Source organism: Ictidomys tridecemlineatus, chromosome 13 (genome assembly GCF_052094955.1).
Source record: "Ictidomys tridecemlineatus isolate mIctTri1 chromosome 13, mIctTri1.hap1, whole genome shotgun sequence".
NCBI lineage: Eukaryota > Metazoa > Chordata > Mammalia > Rodentia > Sciuridae > Ictidomys > Ictidomys tridecemlineatus.
In genome coordinates, this window is record NC_135489.1 from 93416422 (window position 1) to 93432790 (window position 16369).

Here is a 16369-nt window from a genome sequence, read left to right on the forward strand (position 1 = left end):
CATTCATACATATATACTTCTAGTAATCAGTAAAGATTTATCTTTTCTCTACTTTTTGTTTAAGAATTTAGAATGAAAATCTTACCAGATGATAAATATCAGATCATAAAAAGGTAAACAGGTCTTGCTAATCTCAAAATATACAAGGAATATAAGCTAATGCTCAAACTATTACAAACTGCATTTATCTGCACGTTTTAAATAAACTGGGGGGGGGAGAGTCACATTTTCATAATTTCAATTTCACACAACTTCCCTTACAATAATTTTATTTTACTCCAAAAGTGAATTTATTTTCAAATGAAAAGATAAAGTCCAAAAATCAGTACAGAAGATTGACAGTGGATGATATATCAATGCACTTTTTCCGTCTTGCAAGAAACACTGAGAACAGTGGTTTATGGTGTTTTACTCTCTGCAATTAGATAAAACACCAACTACCCAAATCTGTGATGTAAAATGTGTGTGTGAAAATTTCAGTGATTACATGATGTCTATGCCAACTTACAAATGCACTTTATCTTTGTTGAATCTTTCTTCACCCTGCAGAGATCTTTGAGATACAGCAAAACCCAAAAAAACATTTATCATTCACGCAAGTGTGTTTCCTACATGTTACTGTAGAAATAAAAGATATTTTGTCATTCACTTAAACATCAGTAGAGACGAGGTACTCTGAGAAGAACTCCTATGCTGGGAGCAGATCTCAGAGAGTACCTGTAGTAATCCTTTCAAAACTGAAACAAATAAGATGGGAATTCAGTTATGTAGTAGTCAGGCTAAAGTGGCATATTTCCAGCTTGCCCTGGTGTGGACAAACTCCATGATCTAATTAGTCCTTGCAGGCAACTGGCATCTGGGTTCTGGAGACTGTAGCATCACTATTCTTATATAAGTGGTTTATTTAAACCAGTGGTAGTTCCGTGTGGTTACCAAATAACCACTATCTCAATACTCGTTCCTGGAACTGTTAGTTCCAATCTTCTGCTTTCTTGGTGTGAGTATAAACTCAAATGAGACACACATTTCAGTACTTAGTAGCCTATATTCAATTTGGTATGATCTATTAAAAATCTGGCTTCGTGATCATAAACCTGTGATTAGCAGAGCATATTTAATATAGAGCCTATAAATTCTGCCTTTCCTTGGAGCAAGTAGCCTTCATCTTATATTTCAAAAGCAACTGGACAAGAGGATACTATACAATGATATTTATGCTTAGAGCAACTGAATATTTGAAAAAGAAATTGCAGCTGATTTTCCTAATAAATTGAAAGATATTCAGTAAAAATTCAGGAAATCAGACATATCAATAACAATGTTTAGAAAGAGAAATATAGAGCTGAGGGACCTGGTGTTTGATCCCCAGCACTGTCCCACCCCTCCACGCCCCCCCCAAATAAAAAAGAAAAAGAAAAAAGAGAAATATAAATATAGAATGATAAAAAACTGACATAATTTCTCAATATGGGGGGTAAATAAGTTTAAAATATGTTTCCTTCAGGTATTGATATAAATAAAGAATAAATCTTTTTCAGTATAAGAAGTAGTATTTATGTCATCATAAATTTAGTTAAAAGCATGATCACAATTTACAAAAACTATAATTACAGATTACAAAGAAAATAGGCAGACTCTAATTGACATTCTGTTTGCATCTTGTTACCTATCAATTTTCTGTTCCATTACAAAATTCAATATTAAAATTTTATCACCAACACTCCATATTGATTTCAACATTAAAATTTATCAAAATGATTAAAAACAGTCAATTAGAAAAAGCAATACACCAAAAATAACATTTCCAGGTCTCTCTTGCATTGCATTGACCATCGGATAAGGAAATCAAACACGCCATTAACTGTTTAGCAGGCCCTTGGCACTGGATTGCAGGACTATGGAAATGCTGAAGTAATCAAAGAAGCATTTCCTGTCCAAAAAGAAATATCATCAGGGAACAGGAACGGGATCCCAGATAAGCTTCCGAGCAATAAAGAACATTAGAGCTTGACTTTGTCTCTTACATGTGAATGAAACTTCTCTCCCATTCTCTAAGTGGGACCAGAGCCTCATGGCCATTTTCTCAGCTAAAATCCACAATTATTACACAAATTAAATTTCTGTGTTGGAAGAGAGCATTCCTTCTGGGGCAAACTACTCCACCATGATGAATGAGGATTCCTCCTTCACTGTCATATAAATTGCACTGGAGGGAGGGGTCCACCAAGGCAGAACGGGCCTCCCAGCACCCCAGGTCCTCAGCAGATGGTTAGCACTGGCCCACCCACAGGGATGACCAGATCAGGACGGTCCACAGTGGGTGGGGTAGATCAGCCCACTGCCAACCAGAAGACATTGTCTCTCAGGACTGTGTCTTGACACGTGCACTTTGTTGAGTGGTCCTAGCACTCTTCGTCTTTTGAGACTTTTGATTCATTTTCTTTGCGTAACTTTTTCTGTTGGTAAACGCATATGGCTATAGCAGAGATGCAGAGCAAAATAAATATCACAACTGCTATCACACCTGGGGTAGGGGAGAAGACAGAAGAACACCAAGTCAGAATATAAAAGGCGATTTTTGCCTTAATTGGGGGCTGTGCTAACATCACTGCCTTATAAGGTAGGTTACAACAAACCAACCATCTACTATATCATAAGCTGGGACCATCAAGCCTAGGAATTTTAAGGTCTAGTGGTTTTATTACATTTGGTGTGTCTGAGTTTCCATGACTTTTGGATATAGTTGGGGCAGTCCTTTTCCCTAAAGGCCTGTGACTGAAATTCAGCTTTTGTGCTTAAAAACAGAAACAGGACTTGGGAAGTTGAGGCAGGAAGATCACAAGTTCAAAACCCGTCTCAGCAAATTAGTGAGGCCCTAAGCAACTTCGAGAGACCCTGTCTCTAGATAAAAAATTTAAAAGGCTGGAGATGCTGCTTAGTGATTAAGTACCCCTGGGTTCAATCCTTGGTTCCGAAACAAACAAACAAACCACAAAAACAAATATACACAAGGCTCTGAGATGAAGTTTTAAATTATCTTAAAAGTATAGGGGCTGGGTTGTTGCTCAGTGATAGAGTGCTTGCCTTGCATGCGTGAGACCCTGGGTTCACACCTCAGCACTAAATAAAATAAGTGAATAAAATAAAGCTAAAAAAAAAAAAAGGTTACTACTACTAAAAAAAAAAAAAGTATAGTATGTTTAGTACCATCCTAGAATAAATGTTATTTTTAACTAAGTAGATACATTTTCATTAAATTGTTTTATATCTTTGTAAATTTGTTTTGATGATAGAGATCAAATCCAGGGCCTAGCACCCTACCACTGAGCTATCTCCCCAACTCCAAAATACTTTAATGACAACATAATTTTGAAATGCAGTCATGTAACATACATGTGATCAATCCCTGTCGTCAAAAATATTGCAGGGATACTTATTAAGTTTATTTTTGTGGAATGTGGACTATTTGAAAGAACCAGGTGTAAATGTTCTAAAATATTGAGACCATTAGCTATGCCATGGCTCTCAACCCGAAATCATGCTGAATCAGAATACCTGAGGGGAAGACCTGGTGCCTCCTTCTAGTTTAAGGCTGTAATTCAGAGCCAGAGTGCTAAAGCACCCCCAAGAAAGCTAGCTGTACAGCAGTCATATTCATGAAGAATGAAAGTCAAATCTATGCTACACCAAAAAACTATGCATAAAGCCATGCTTGGACTGTCCACATTGTAAGTGTAAGACAAAAGGTATCAATTTGTATCTCCAGCTGGTGACTGTTAGAATATGAAGACTATTTCTGTGAAGAGTCTTTGTGAATATTAAATGAAATAAAGTGAATAAAACAATTAATTTAAGCCTAGGTATGGTATAGTTATGGTACTTTCAGTAATGAAAATTATTATTAGCTTTAAAAATCATAATAATTTCATAAAATTATATTTCTAATTCAATGACTAATGGTTACTTGAATATTTCTTTTATTATACTAGCAAGTATTTCAGAGGATCAGATTGAAATAACAGTAAAAAACAAACACTGGATTTAGTAATAAATAGACATAACAGAAAAATTCTCTAAATCTTATCTCTTATGCAAATTATGACAATAAAATATGAGAAAGAAATAAGGCTGAAGTATGTATATGAGGAGAATAAAATAAATTATTGGAAAAAAAAAAAACAAAACAAAGACCAGTGGAATCCTTCTGCGCATTCTCCTTCTTCCCCTCCGCTCCTTCAAGAGCTCATCAGAGTTTCTCACACAGCCCAAGAGCCGTGTACGATTTATTGTTGAACAGCAGAGAATCTTGCCAGTGACTTTTTACAGAAAACCTTACAGTGATGTTTGACCAAAAGCAATAAAATTCCAAAAGTAAGTTTTTGTTGTTGTTGTTATTGTTGTTCTGTTTTCAATTTGCTGACGACCTCTAGCTCTTCAAGAAGGTCAGGGGCTAAGTCTGACATTTTGCAAACACTTGTAGGACTTGGGATCCTGTTCTGGAATGTTGAACATCTTTAAATTGCTTTTGTATTGCAATGAAAAATTGTCTTCCCCCCAAAAAATCAGGATTTATTAAGGATTATATTTGATTTAAAATCTAAGATAAAAGTAGTCTTTTTAGATATGCATTCTTGACTACCTTCTCACATAAAACTGTGTAATACTGCTTTTTCCTCATTGGGTCATGTATTATTATTTTATACCTCACTGATTTCAAAGAGAAAAATAACCAAGAGAGTGACAAATGTCAATACATGAAAAAAGATATTTAGTCAGGTTTTCATAATGTCTGAATTGTTTTGTTTTCTATCATTTTAGAGGAAAAAAGTTTGCTTTGTATGTGCTATGAAGAGTCTATACAACAAGAAAACAAACAATATTTCAATAATCCATTAATTAATTAGTGAGGAAATATGAAATCTTATTTTTTTCACACCAGCTCTGATAAATTATATTTGTTGTTTTCGTTGCCAAAAAGATATGTTTAGATTGTATTCAATTTTCCCTTCAATGAAAAATAACCTATCAGACTAACTGGAAAGGACAATCAAAAATGAAATAAATCATGGCTCTTGCTGTACCACACTGAGAATGTACGAGATGACACTGAAATGCACAATTAAAAAAAATGCACTTGAAGTAATGTTAAGCATATTTAAATTTTTAAAAGTTTCTTTTAAAAAATCAAATAACAACTCATACATCTAAATCATGCAAATTGCCTTTTTTTTAAGTGTCATAACACATGTGCTCTAATCATTATTTGGCTTTTGATTTAGGTTTTTGTGGCTTTGAATATAATTACTTGGGGCAATGTCTTGCTCTAATAGCTATGTCAGATCTATGCCCTATCTGTCTTTCTATCTATCTATCTATCTGTCTATCTATCCATCTATCTATCTATCTATCCATCTATCTATCCATCTATCTTTCTATCCATCTTTCTATCTATCTATCTATCTATCTATCTATCTATCTATCTATCTATCTATCTATCTATCTATCTATCTATCTATCTATCCCTCCCTCCCTCCTATATATCCCTCACATCCTAGGGAATACAGCTATTTATGAAATAAGAAATTTTCATTATTTTGTGACTTTCTTTTATTTTCCCTCGGACTGTGGATGGAACCCGGAGGCCCCCTTACCCCTGAGCTACATCACCAGCCCTTTTATTTTGAGGCAGGGTCTTGCTCAGTTGCCCAGGCTGGCCTCGAACCTGCCATCCTCCTGCCTCAGCCTCCCAAGTAGCTGGGATCCGGGAGCGCCACCACGCCAGACTTTACCTGTTCTTTAAAAATCCTGTTTTCAGTGGAATCCTCACAGAAGCACCCCCCCGCCACCCGCCCCCAGCTTAAATCGGTGAACATCAACTCAGAACACCCACCAGCACCCTTTCCCCTCCTGGAGTGCTGATTCTTAGCTATAATTTTCTATTAAGTTAATATTATTAAATGGGAACAAATAATTTTTAAAATTTAAAAAGTTTTTTTTTTTTTTTTCCAAAAGCGACAGTAACGCTGCAGACGAGTTCCTTCACCCCTTTACCTCCGATGACCCCAGAGTCGCTTCTGTCCGCCTTCACCAAAGGCTCTCCCTCCTCGCTGGGTTCGGAACGACCTAGGGTAGAAAAGGGGAGGCTGCCCAGGGCGTCGCAGGCCCTCTCCACCGCGCACCGCCGCCGTCCCCAGCCCGCGGGGAGGGGCAGGGGGCCACGCACCTGCGCCACCTGCGCCACCTGCGCGCCGCGGGGCCAGCTCCCGCGCTCCATCGCCGGGCCGCGCCCCCGCCGCGCAGCGGGCCCCGGCGGCCACGTGGCCGCGGACGGTGACCCGGGCAGGGCCGCCGGGGCGCAGCGCCTTCAGCGGGGCGGCGCGGCCGAAGCGCACGGCCGAGAGGCAGCCGGTGAAGCCGCGCGCCGCCGCCCGCCGCGTGTCGGGGTCCGCGCCTGGGGGCTCTGCGGGGACAAAGCGACACAGCGTTAGGACGCGGGGGCACTGGGCGCGGTTGGTGACCCCGCCGGCACAGCCGCCACCGGCTCCGACCTGCGCCCCCTGCGCCCCCTGCGCCCCCTGCGCCCCCTGCGCCCCCTGCGCCCCCTGCGCCCCCTGCGCCCCCTGCGCCCCCTGCGCCCCCTGCGCCCCCTGCGCCCCCTGCGCCAGAGCAGGCGGCTGATGGCCATTTCCAGGGCAGGGGGCCTCCGTGGACAGCTGCGAGGGACAGCGACTCTGTGGGGGCTTCAAGGCGAGGATCTGAACTCAGTTTTTAAAAACGGATCATTAAAACACATTTGTCAGGGAGGCCACAGCCGGCAGCGAGGGAGGAATTATAGTAGACTGACTCTTGGAGACGACAGAGCTCTGGAAGCTCATTTTTACTCCTTCTATTCAACTGTTCTCGTTCATGATGTACATTGGATTCATGGCTTTTATGTCCTCTTAACAAACTGTACCTTTATGCCCAGGTAATGCCCTCCCCCACCTTTGAGCTCATTCACTTGTTCTAACCTCATGCGCATCTTGTCTGCTGGCCACGCTGCACTTCTGAAATTCATTAGCTGGGACTTCTTAGTGGTTTCATTATTGTAAGAGCGTTTAACTAGACATTTATTGACCTGAATATGACAGAATGGAGGCTATTCACATTTAGAGTAACAACTTCTATTATCTGATTTGATTCATTTTATCTTACACGGAGTTTTTAAAAATTTTGTTTAGTGGTGTATTATTATTATTATTATTATTATTATTATTATTATTCATAGATTGAAGCCAGGCTTAACCACTGGGCCACATCCCCAGTCCTTTTTCTTTCTTTATTTTTTATTTAGGGACAGGGTCTCATTAAGTTGCTTACGGCCTCCCTAAGTCACTGAGGCTGCCTCAGCCTCCGGAGCTGCTGGGGTTACATAGTTTCCTTCTTCTTTCTCCTTTTCTCTTTCCTGAGTTTGAGAGTTCCATGTTCCTGGCACCCACAATCAGAATCATTCTCTTGCACCATTACGTGAAAACAGATACTCTTTCCCCCAACACATTCATCCATCTCTTGGCTCACTTGCGGTCAGTAAGATGAGCCCCTGGGCATGAGCCCTTACTAGTGGTCAGGCCCCCTTCCCGGGTCCCTCCTGTGTTACCCACAGGCCAGAGAGTGAGCCTTGGACAGTGCTGTTTCCTCTTAGTTTTCCCTCTTTAACCCTCTTTGGTTTTACTCATGCTTATCTCCTGACTAGAACTACCATTTCCCTTACATTCATGTATTTTTTCTCTATTTCAAGAACCTTTGTATAATTATATATATTTTTTTCTAAGAAAGAACTTTGACACCACTGAGATTCTACCCTTAATCAAACTTTAATCAGGCTTCTCTGAGCCATCTGCTCCACTAGCCCCATCTTTTTTGTTTCTGAGTTGTGGAATTTAGCCAGACCTCCACTCTCCTTGACGTCCTTGACAGTCCTCCAGGTGATTGATTAGCCCAGCGGGTCTTCATCAAGAATCCCAATAGGTCAATTTAGTAAGAATTCTCCTAACCTCTTGGTAATTTTAAACCCACCAATCCCCACCCCGACCTGGCTGGCTGTCAGTCTACACTTTTCCTTGCATTTTAAGCTGAGCCCAATCCCTTCACTGCAAAACCCCAGTCCAGAGTTCCTTTAGTCCTGAAGAAAGTCTGTCATTTTGTCATGTGTGAAAATATTTCTCTCTCTGACGCAATATAATACAAAAAGGTTTTACAATAAATCATGGTACTTTGGACAAGAATCATATAGTTTTAGGGGACCTTTTTTCCTGATGAATGGTGAATATTAACATTATACAATCATTTAATTTGAAGGTGATGGAACAGAATAGAGCTCTTCTAATTCCTCAATAAATTACTTAAGTCAATAATGATCACCAGATATACTTTTTTTTTTTTTTAAATATCTGAAAGCAAGTAATCACTTTGCTTACTCTGAGTCTACCAGGCAACCACTCATTCAACAACCCAGGAAGAAACCCAAGGGTGAAACACTCCTGGCTTTTAACAAAACACTGTTAGTAATTGTTTCTCAGTAGAACACATTTTAAGTAGAACTCAACACTTAGGCAGTGACCTGAATCCTATTTTCCTATTGCCTTGAAAAGTTGACATTGTCAAAACCCTTCATTTCTGCACCTGTTAGCTAATTAGCTCTAATCAAGAATGTCTGTGGGTCACTCTGCCCCCCTCTCTATGGTACTCTACTGGATTCCTTCCAATTCTCTCTTCTTTTCCATCAAAGCCTGTTCTTGAATAAATTCACTTTTGCATAAATACCTGATTATGCTTTCTGATAGTACTCTAAGAAGTATATGCATTTTAGCAGAAGGAAAGACTTGGTACAAAAGAAATGGTTCTTTAATTATGGAATTTGAAATATAAGCACCTGAGGAGGTAGAAAAAAATATTTGATGTAGGGCTGGCTTCCCAGGCCAGTGTCATGCCAATTAGACAGGTGTCTGCTTTCACAACAGGGTGTCATTTGTTTGAATGAAAAAAAATGACTACATAAGCAAGCAAATGGACAGTGTTTTACATTGTGCAATATGGTAGACACTAGCCACATGCAGCTGTTGCAATTCAAATCAATTAGATTTAAATAAAATAAAAAATTTAGTCCCTCAGTTACACTAGCCACATTTCACTTGTTAAAAAACTAGGTGTGTCTAGGAATGACTGTGTAGATCAGCATAGTTATAGGATAGGTTCACCATCACAGAAAGCTCTATTTGCTAGCCTTGGTCTGGAAGGCTCATGATTTCAAAGACCTCAAAACATCCATGATCCTCACTGACTCCCAGTTAATGTTAAGTTAGAAAATCAAGAGATTTCTTTCTTTTCTTTTTTTTTTAAAGAGAAGAGAGAGGAGAGAGGAGAGAGGAGAGAGGAGAAAGGAGAGGAGAGAGAGAGAGAGAGAGAGAGAGAGAGAGGGGGAATTTTTTAATATTTATTTTTTAGTTCTCGGTGGACACAACATCTTTGTTTGTATGTGGTGCTGAGAATTGAACCCGGGCCACACGCATGCCAGGCGAGCGCACTACTACTTGAGCCACATCCCTAGCCCCAAAAGATTTCTTATGGATTCTACTAAATTATTTCTAAGTTTTCCTCATTTAACAGATGATATGAAAAGGAGTTGACTTACACAATTAATCTTGGATCTTCCTTGATAAACAATGTAAAATCTCATATCTTTTTTAATTTTTTTTAGATTTTTTTGTGTTTTCACTCTATAATATTGAGAAAATTAAGTTGCCCTGGGTTCAAGTGTTTCTCTATGTTTTTGCCTGATAAACAAAGAAATGTAAGACTTGACAGCACTTTATCCAGACCGCTTCTCAAATTTGTTTGGCACAAGCAATTTTGAGGGATAAGGATACCTTTCCCTATGGAATAAGGAATAAGCTTGTTTAGTGCTTGCTACAAAATCTGTAGATTCCCTAAGCTATGTGTTCCTCAGTTACAGTGCAGACCCGGCCCATCTACAACATTGACCTGAATGCTTATCCCAGCTCCATAAGACTTAATACCTAGGGGAAACCATGCCAATGGCTAATGTGCATGAAACTTGCTATATAAATAACAGAGCCCTTTATTTCTAACTCAGGGATCTTATGTCATCTGCCAGCATCCACAAATCAATTGTAGGTTTCTTTAGTAGCTTGTGAATCAGGTAAAGAAAATCTCAAACCCAAAATACAATAACCCTTCATAGTATAAAAATAATATAAAGCCATAGCTCCACTGAGCTTTAAATGTTATGTGTTATGTGACATCTCCTTATAGAACTCAGAACATAATTTCCAGGATAGTTAATTACCAAAATCATTTGGCATTCTCATATCTGTGTAATTGTGATAATACGTGAGTATTTACACTGCTTTGCTTAGGGGATGGGGATGTAGTTCAGCGATAGAACACTTGTCTAGCAAACTCAAGGCCCTAGGCTCAATCCCCAGTGCTTCAGGGAAATTCATTAATTAAATGAAAATAAAATGTAAAAACTTATAGGCTACTGCTTTATTTTCTGAGAGAAGATAAAAAGACATGCTCAGTTTCTACATTTCTTATTTTGTTTTAGTACATTTCTTTTTTTAAGTTTGTGGTTAAAACACACACACACACACACACACACACACAGCCAAATCAAAAGAATAATAATCCTAATTATTTGGATAAAGAATCTAACAAAAATGACAGGTCACTTCTCCTGGATTATAGTATTTTAAGTGTTGACATTCTTTAAGACACTTCTCTGATAAAATTAAAACTACATAGAAAATTTGACTTCAAGAGCTTACATTGAGGTGGGTGTATACTGAATTGATGTTGAGATAATTAACTTGAATGGTCTTCATTAAGCAAGACAATTCAGAAATGGGAAGATAAGAGACAGGTGTGGTGTGGTGGCACAGGCCTATCATCCCAGCAGCTCGGGAGGCTGGGGCAGGAGGATCGCAAGTTCAAAGGCAGCTTCCACAACTTAGTGAGGTCTAATAGCAACTCAGCAAGACCTGTCTCTAAAAGAAAATATTAAAAATGGGGCTGGGGAGGTGGCTCAGTGGTTAAGCATTCCTGGGTTCAATCCCTGGCACCAAAAAAAACAAAAAAAGAATTGGGAAGATAAAAACGGCATGTTAACTTTAATGAATTCTGGGATATTTCTTCTGAAGGATGGTAAATAATAACAAGCATTATTTTATTATAATTGCTCACACACTAGCCTATGTTACTTATTAATATGTGAGTATAGTATAGGATAAGTGCAGTGACTCTCTTATTCATAAGCTGCCTCGACATCTAATTAAGTGTACATAATCCATTTTCACCAAATATTTTTCAGTGAGTGGATAAGGGAATGATTCACAGGGGCTAAGAGAATTAATAATGATGACTTACCCCTGAATACTTTGAACAACTTTCTTTGGAAAATTAGTGGCTTCTTTTTTTCCTCAATATGTCAGTCTATCTTATTGCAAGTTAAGAGAATAAATATACTTCACATGGATCTCCAAGTTTGAATATAAAATTATACTGGCATAATTATTAAATGGTTGAACAGCAGCAAAAGACAACAAAACCCATCCCAAAGACAGCTGTCCAAATCATGAAGTGCCGCTTTAGTCTTTGATTATTATTTCACATTTGCCAGGCATCGGCACAATGAATATTCATCACTTTCTGAGGTCAGTGGCTTCAGACTCCATGCTTCATTGCTCAATTCAAACTTGCATTTTTAAACCCTAAGTTATATGACTCTGAATAACATTTGAATTAACATCTTAACCCCCTGCACCTACTTATTTGGAGAGAAACAGGAATTTATGCAATTAATATTGTTTCCTAATTTGTGATTCTCTTTAGAGTCTATATCATTAAAATAGTTCATTTTCAGAGCTGATTGACATATTTCTTTCCAGAAAGATTCCTTTCCTCAGTAACTATGATGTTAATTTAAAGCTAAGCTGTGCCTTTCAAATGCATCCTCCCTGGGGTATCACTCTCACTTCACCTTCCCCCTGGGTAAAGGTGGTGATGAGCACGCCTCATGGCCTTGGTTCAGTGTCATCAAGGACAGAAGCATGGGCCAAGCAGGACTTGGGAACCGAGTCCAAGGTGCTACCATCTGCTGAAGGAAATCAACCCTTCTTTCCTCTGCTTCAGCTCATGACTTACTCATGGTTCTGTGTGCACTCAGACAAAAGTGCCATTTGTGCCTTGATTGTCACTCACTGGGAAATTATTATTAAGATAAGACAAGGAGCTTCTTTCAGCCTAACGAGTGCTTCCCGAGTGTGTGACATGACACTTAGGATCTGATGTTTTTTGGGGAGAAAGAGCTTTCTGCCACTTACCTAAAACCTTTCCCAACGTGAGGGATTTGATGGCGTTGAATTCTGTCCCCGAGGACAGGATGACTTGTCTCTGCGCACTCTGGTTAACCTATTAAACGCCCGTGGGAAGCGAATGTCAAAAGGAGATACAGTTTTAATGATAAGGAAGCAGAGGAGGCCAGAAAAAAGTGATAAAATAAGTCACTTGTAAGTGCTCAACAACGCTTAAATAACTCACCTTAAACAACGTTTAGGAGGCGAAACCGATTTTATGAACAACCTCTAACTGCCACAAGCCGCCTGCCCTCCCAGCCCCCCACTCTCTTTGCTGCTTTACTTTTCTTTATGAGGTATCTGCAGTTGGCAGAATCCACAAGAAAAATCAATTATTTTAAATGTAAAAACTTATTCTCTGGAGGAGACTTGACACAGCCAAAATAATTGTAGTTTTATGTGCAGACTTAAAATATATTTTCTTTTGAATGTCAGTGACAACCGGCTGACTCTCTTCTGACTCAGGTCTATTTTCTTATTTATTCCCATTTCAATGAATATCTTGCATGCTCTCATCTTGTGTTTAAACTGCTGACCTATCTGTTCTTTTGCTATCACCTACTGAAATATTAATTAACAAATTCCACCCGTCGTCACCGTGATAAACTAGACATTTCCCTGCTGAATCAAGTAAAAACAAGTAAGGACATCTTGACATTTTTAAAAGGACTTAAGAGTAATAATAACTTTGACAGGATCATTGCTTAACAAACAAAACAAACTAAATACCCCTCTAAACCCTGGCTATATTTGGTTTTCTGCCTTGATCTATGGAGAACACTTGCTCATTTGTTACTGTTTATCATCAAACTTTTGCATTAGATTATCCATTCTCCGACAAACTCCTCATGGTGGTTACTGGGACCTTCAAGTTTGCTGCATTACCTCTACAGAGACCACGGCTTCCTCCCTGTCAATCTTCAGCTGGTGAAGGTGCCCATCCGCCATGTTTTTAAAATCAAAGTTAAAAGCGTCTGGATCTCGATGTCTGTCTAGCTTGTACCTGACCTGCAAACTTCCTAAAGAGGAAAATAAATGACATTTTAAATTACAACGGTATTTTACAAATATTTCAATGCAGATTCTAGAGCACTTATATTATTACTTATTTCATGCACCTTTGACTGTATTTAGCATTGACTTGAATGCACTCAACACTTGCCTCTTCTATACTAGAGGTAGCTTAAGTGCCAACCTGAGTCCAACTGTACTGTTTCTAAGTCAAGATCTGGTGCACTGATAATCACTGGTCTTCTAAATCTTTCCAAAATGAAGAAGTTTAAATTATACATATGGAAACTCAGAACTTAAATCTAAACACAATTATATTTATCTTAGAAATTGATAAAACTGTAACACTGTATCAATATTCAGTTCCTATTATTATAACTTCTTTAATAGCACCTATTTTGATGTGTTACTGATGTGTGCATAATTAAGTTTTTATTTTGCAACCAGAGTTTCCTTATGAAGTCTTCTACCATAACCAAAGAATAGGGAATAGAAAAGGTTTTATTAGAAGATGAGGTTTGTGTAGTTTTCAAATATACTTAGCTCTCCTACACAGATATATCCTCAGGACTCATAACTCTTAACAACTTACATGAAGATTCTGATTCTATAGGATTGTCTAGAAATCAGATTTTTGTCCTAATTCACTAAATATAAAGTACGACTTCACTGTCCAACTGTGAAAGTCCTGCAATGCCCCAGCTGCTACTGGTGGAGAGATTGTCCCCTCACTGTTCTTAGGTGGATGTCATCTAACTTGCTTGTCAACCATGGATGAGATAAAGAACCATTGTATTTATCAACTGCTTAAGGAAATTGGAGCTTTTATACAGCTCCATGATATCATCCATATTAATGCTCTTCTACTTACTTAGAATGAGCAGGAAATAAATACCTGGCAAATATCCAAATATCTTATTTCAAACAGTCTTAGATCATCATGGGGTATTAAAGCATCCTAGCAATCGTAAGTGTAATTTCATATAAAATCTGTGAAATTGTCATTCTTGGAATGGGAAAAAGCATCTTAGTTTAACCTTTAAATACTACTTTTTAATGATAAGCATTATGGAGAGTACTGAAAAACCAAAGTGCATCTTAGAAGCGCATGCGATTTTCTTTATTTGTAGTTTAAGTGCTGAAAAGTCCCATATCATTATAGTCCTATTTTTCTAATTCAGTGTTTTCTCTCTTTTTTCTTCACACAAAAGATATTCACCATTGTTGGCCAGGATAATGGAAAGGTATTCCTCATAGAAAGAGCTCACATAAAGCAGTAAGCTGGGTGTCCGAGTGGTTCGGAAGCTCAGGGTGACGGTCTCTTGGGACAGTGTGACATCCCTGTGTAATGAAGAAGCCAGGGAGCTGGTGTTGTCACCTAAGGGGTGATGATCTTGAAAATCATAGGTCACGGAGGAGCCAGTTTCAAAATATGCAGAAATCTCTAGAAGGAAAAGCACATTTTTGTCATGTTAACAGAATGCAAATACAAGTCTTGTGGAAAGAATGTCTCAATGTTTTATTTTATTTTGTTTACTCATATAAAGTAACAATAGCACCATCTCTTTTCTGTGTTTCTGGGTTCCCCATCTGTGGAGTCAGTCAACCTCGGACTAAAAAAATTTGAAAATAAATTAATTGTGTCTGTATTGAACACGTACAGACTTTGTTCTAGACATGATTCCCTAAACGATACAGTATAACAACTATGTAGATAGCTTTTCATTTAAAAAATGTATTTAAAAAATAATTTAATCCTTTTATCCTGGAAGATAAAATGGCAAAATGTCTTGTTTTTACATGTTTTAACTTTAAATTTTTTAAAAAATAAAATTTGAAGAACAAAGTAACAAATCCCAACACATAGCCCAGAATGACATTTGCTGGAGATTTCACTTAATTCTCCAAATTATCTTTAACTAAGACTTACAAATGATTAGTTCTTCTGTATAAATATATAATTTAGAGGTAGCTGCTTTGAGGTCTCAATTTTGAGGGGTTGGGGGGGGTTCAGTTTTGGATTCCATTTTTTTCTAAGAGGTTAATTTTTACATATCTTTATTAAGATCTAAGCCTTATACCATGAAATAGACCCAGTTAAAATGTAAAATTGCCTATCTTCAGATATTCATGGACATGTGCATCCATCACTACCGTCAGTGTTAGTGCCTCTTCATCGATCCTCTCCATCCTCATCCCACCCCCCAAAAAAATTTCATATTCAGGTGGAATTCATTCTGTTTCTCCCCAATATCCTAACTGAGGCAATCACAAATCTATTTTCTATATTTTTAGACATTCCTATTTTGGAGATTCATATCAATGGAATCATACACTGTGTGATCTTTACTGACTACCTTCTCTCACTTGGCACATTTTCATTTACAAGCATGTCATTCCTTTTTCACTGATGAATAATATTTCATTGTACCACACTTTGTTGATCAGTTCATCAGGTGATAGACATTTAGTCCGTTTCCACCTTGAGCTATTTTGAATATTACTTCCCTCAATATTCAAACTTTTGTGAGAATATACATTTTCATTTAATATATACCTAAGAGTGGAATAGCTTAATCTTATCATAACTCCATCCTTAATATTTTGAGAAACTGCCATTTTTTTTTCAAAACAACTGCACCATTTTACACTCCCAACAGCAATTTATGAGAGTTTGGATATCCCCACATCCTCACCAAAAGGCATTATTGCCTTTCTTTAAAACTATAGCTGTTTTTGAACTATGGCTGGCAAAAAAGAATAATTCAAAAGCATGAGTGGTTGAGAGCCATAGCCAAGTAGGAAGGATGCAGGGCATTTTTGGTTGAAAGGTGACCCCAGCAAGCCATTGAGATGATGATGATGATGTTAAGATTTGCATTCACTTGGAGATGAGACCCCTGCTGTCCACCTCAGCCTGCTACTTTGGAGCTCTTGCAGGACTC

At 38.3% G+C, this 16369-nt stretch overlaps 1 protein-coding gene across 4 annotated transcripts in view; it reads right to left on the reverse strand.

Annotated features, from left to right (window-relative positions):
• Positions 1 to 263: 263 nt before the first annotated feature.
• Positions 264 to 16369, reverse strand: part of LOC101968704 (contactin-associated protein-like 3) — a 202562-nt gene continuing 186456 nt past the window's right edge. For 3 of the 4 annotated variants that reach the window (XM_078030582.1, XM_078030583.1, XM_078030581.1), the window contains 6 exons: positions 14644 to 14868; positions 13299 to 13432; positions 12381 to 12468; positions 6224 to 6460; positions 6052 to 6123; positions 264 to 2524 (listed from right to left, as the gene is read on the reverse strand). In XM_078030582.1, coding sequence (XP_077886708.1) covers positions 2403 to 2524; positions 6052 to 6123; positions 6224 to 6460; positions 12381 to 12468; positions 13299 to 13432; positions 14644 to 14868 — 878 coding nt within the window. In that variant the 3' untranslated portion in view covers positions 264 to 2402. Of the gene's footprint in view, positions 2525 to 6051; positions 6124 to 6223; positions 6461 to 12380; positions 12469 to 13298; positions 13433 to 14643; positions 14869 to 16369 lie in introns of those variants that run through there. The other variant, XR_013429916.1, reaches the window with a different exon arrangement.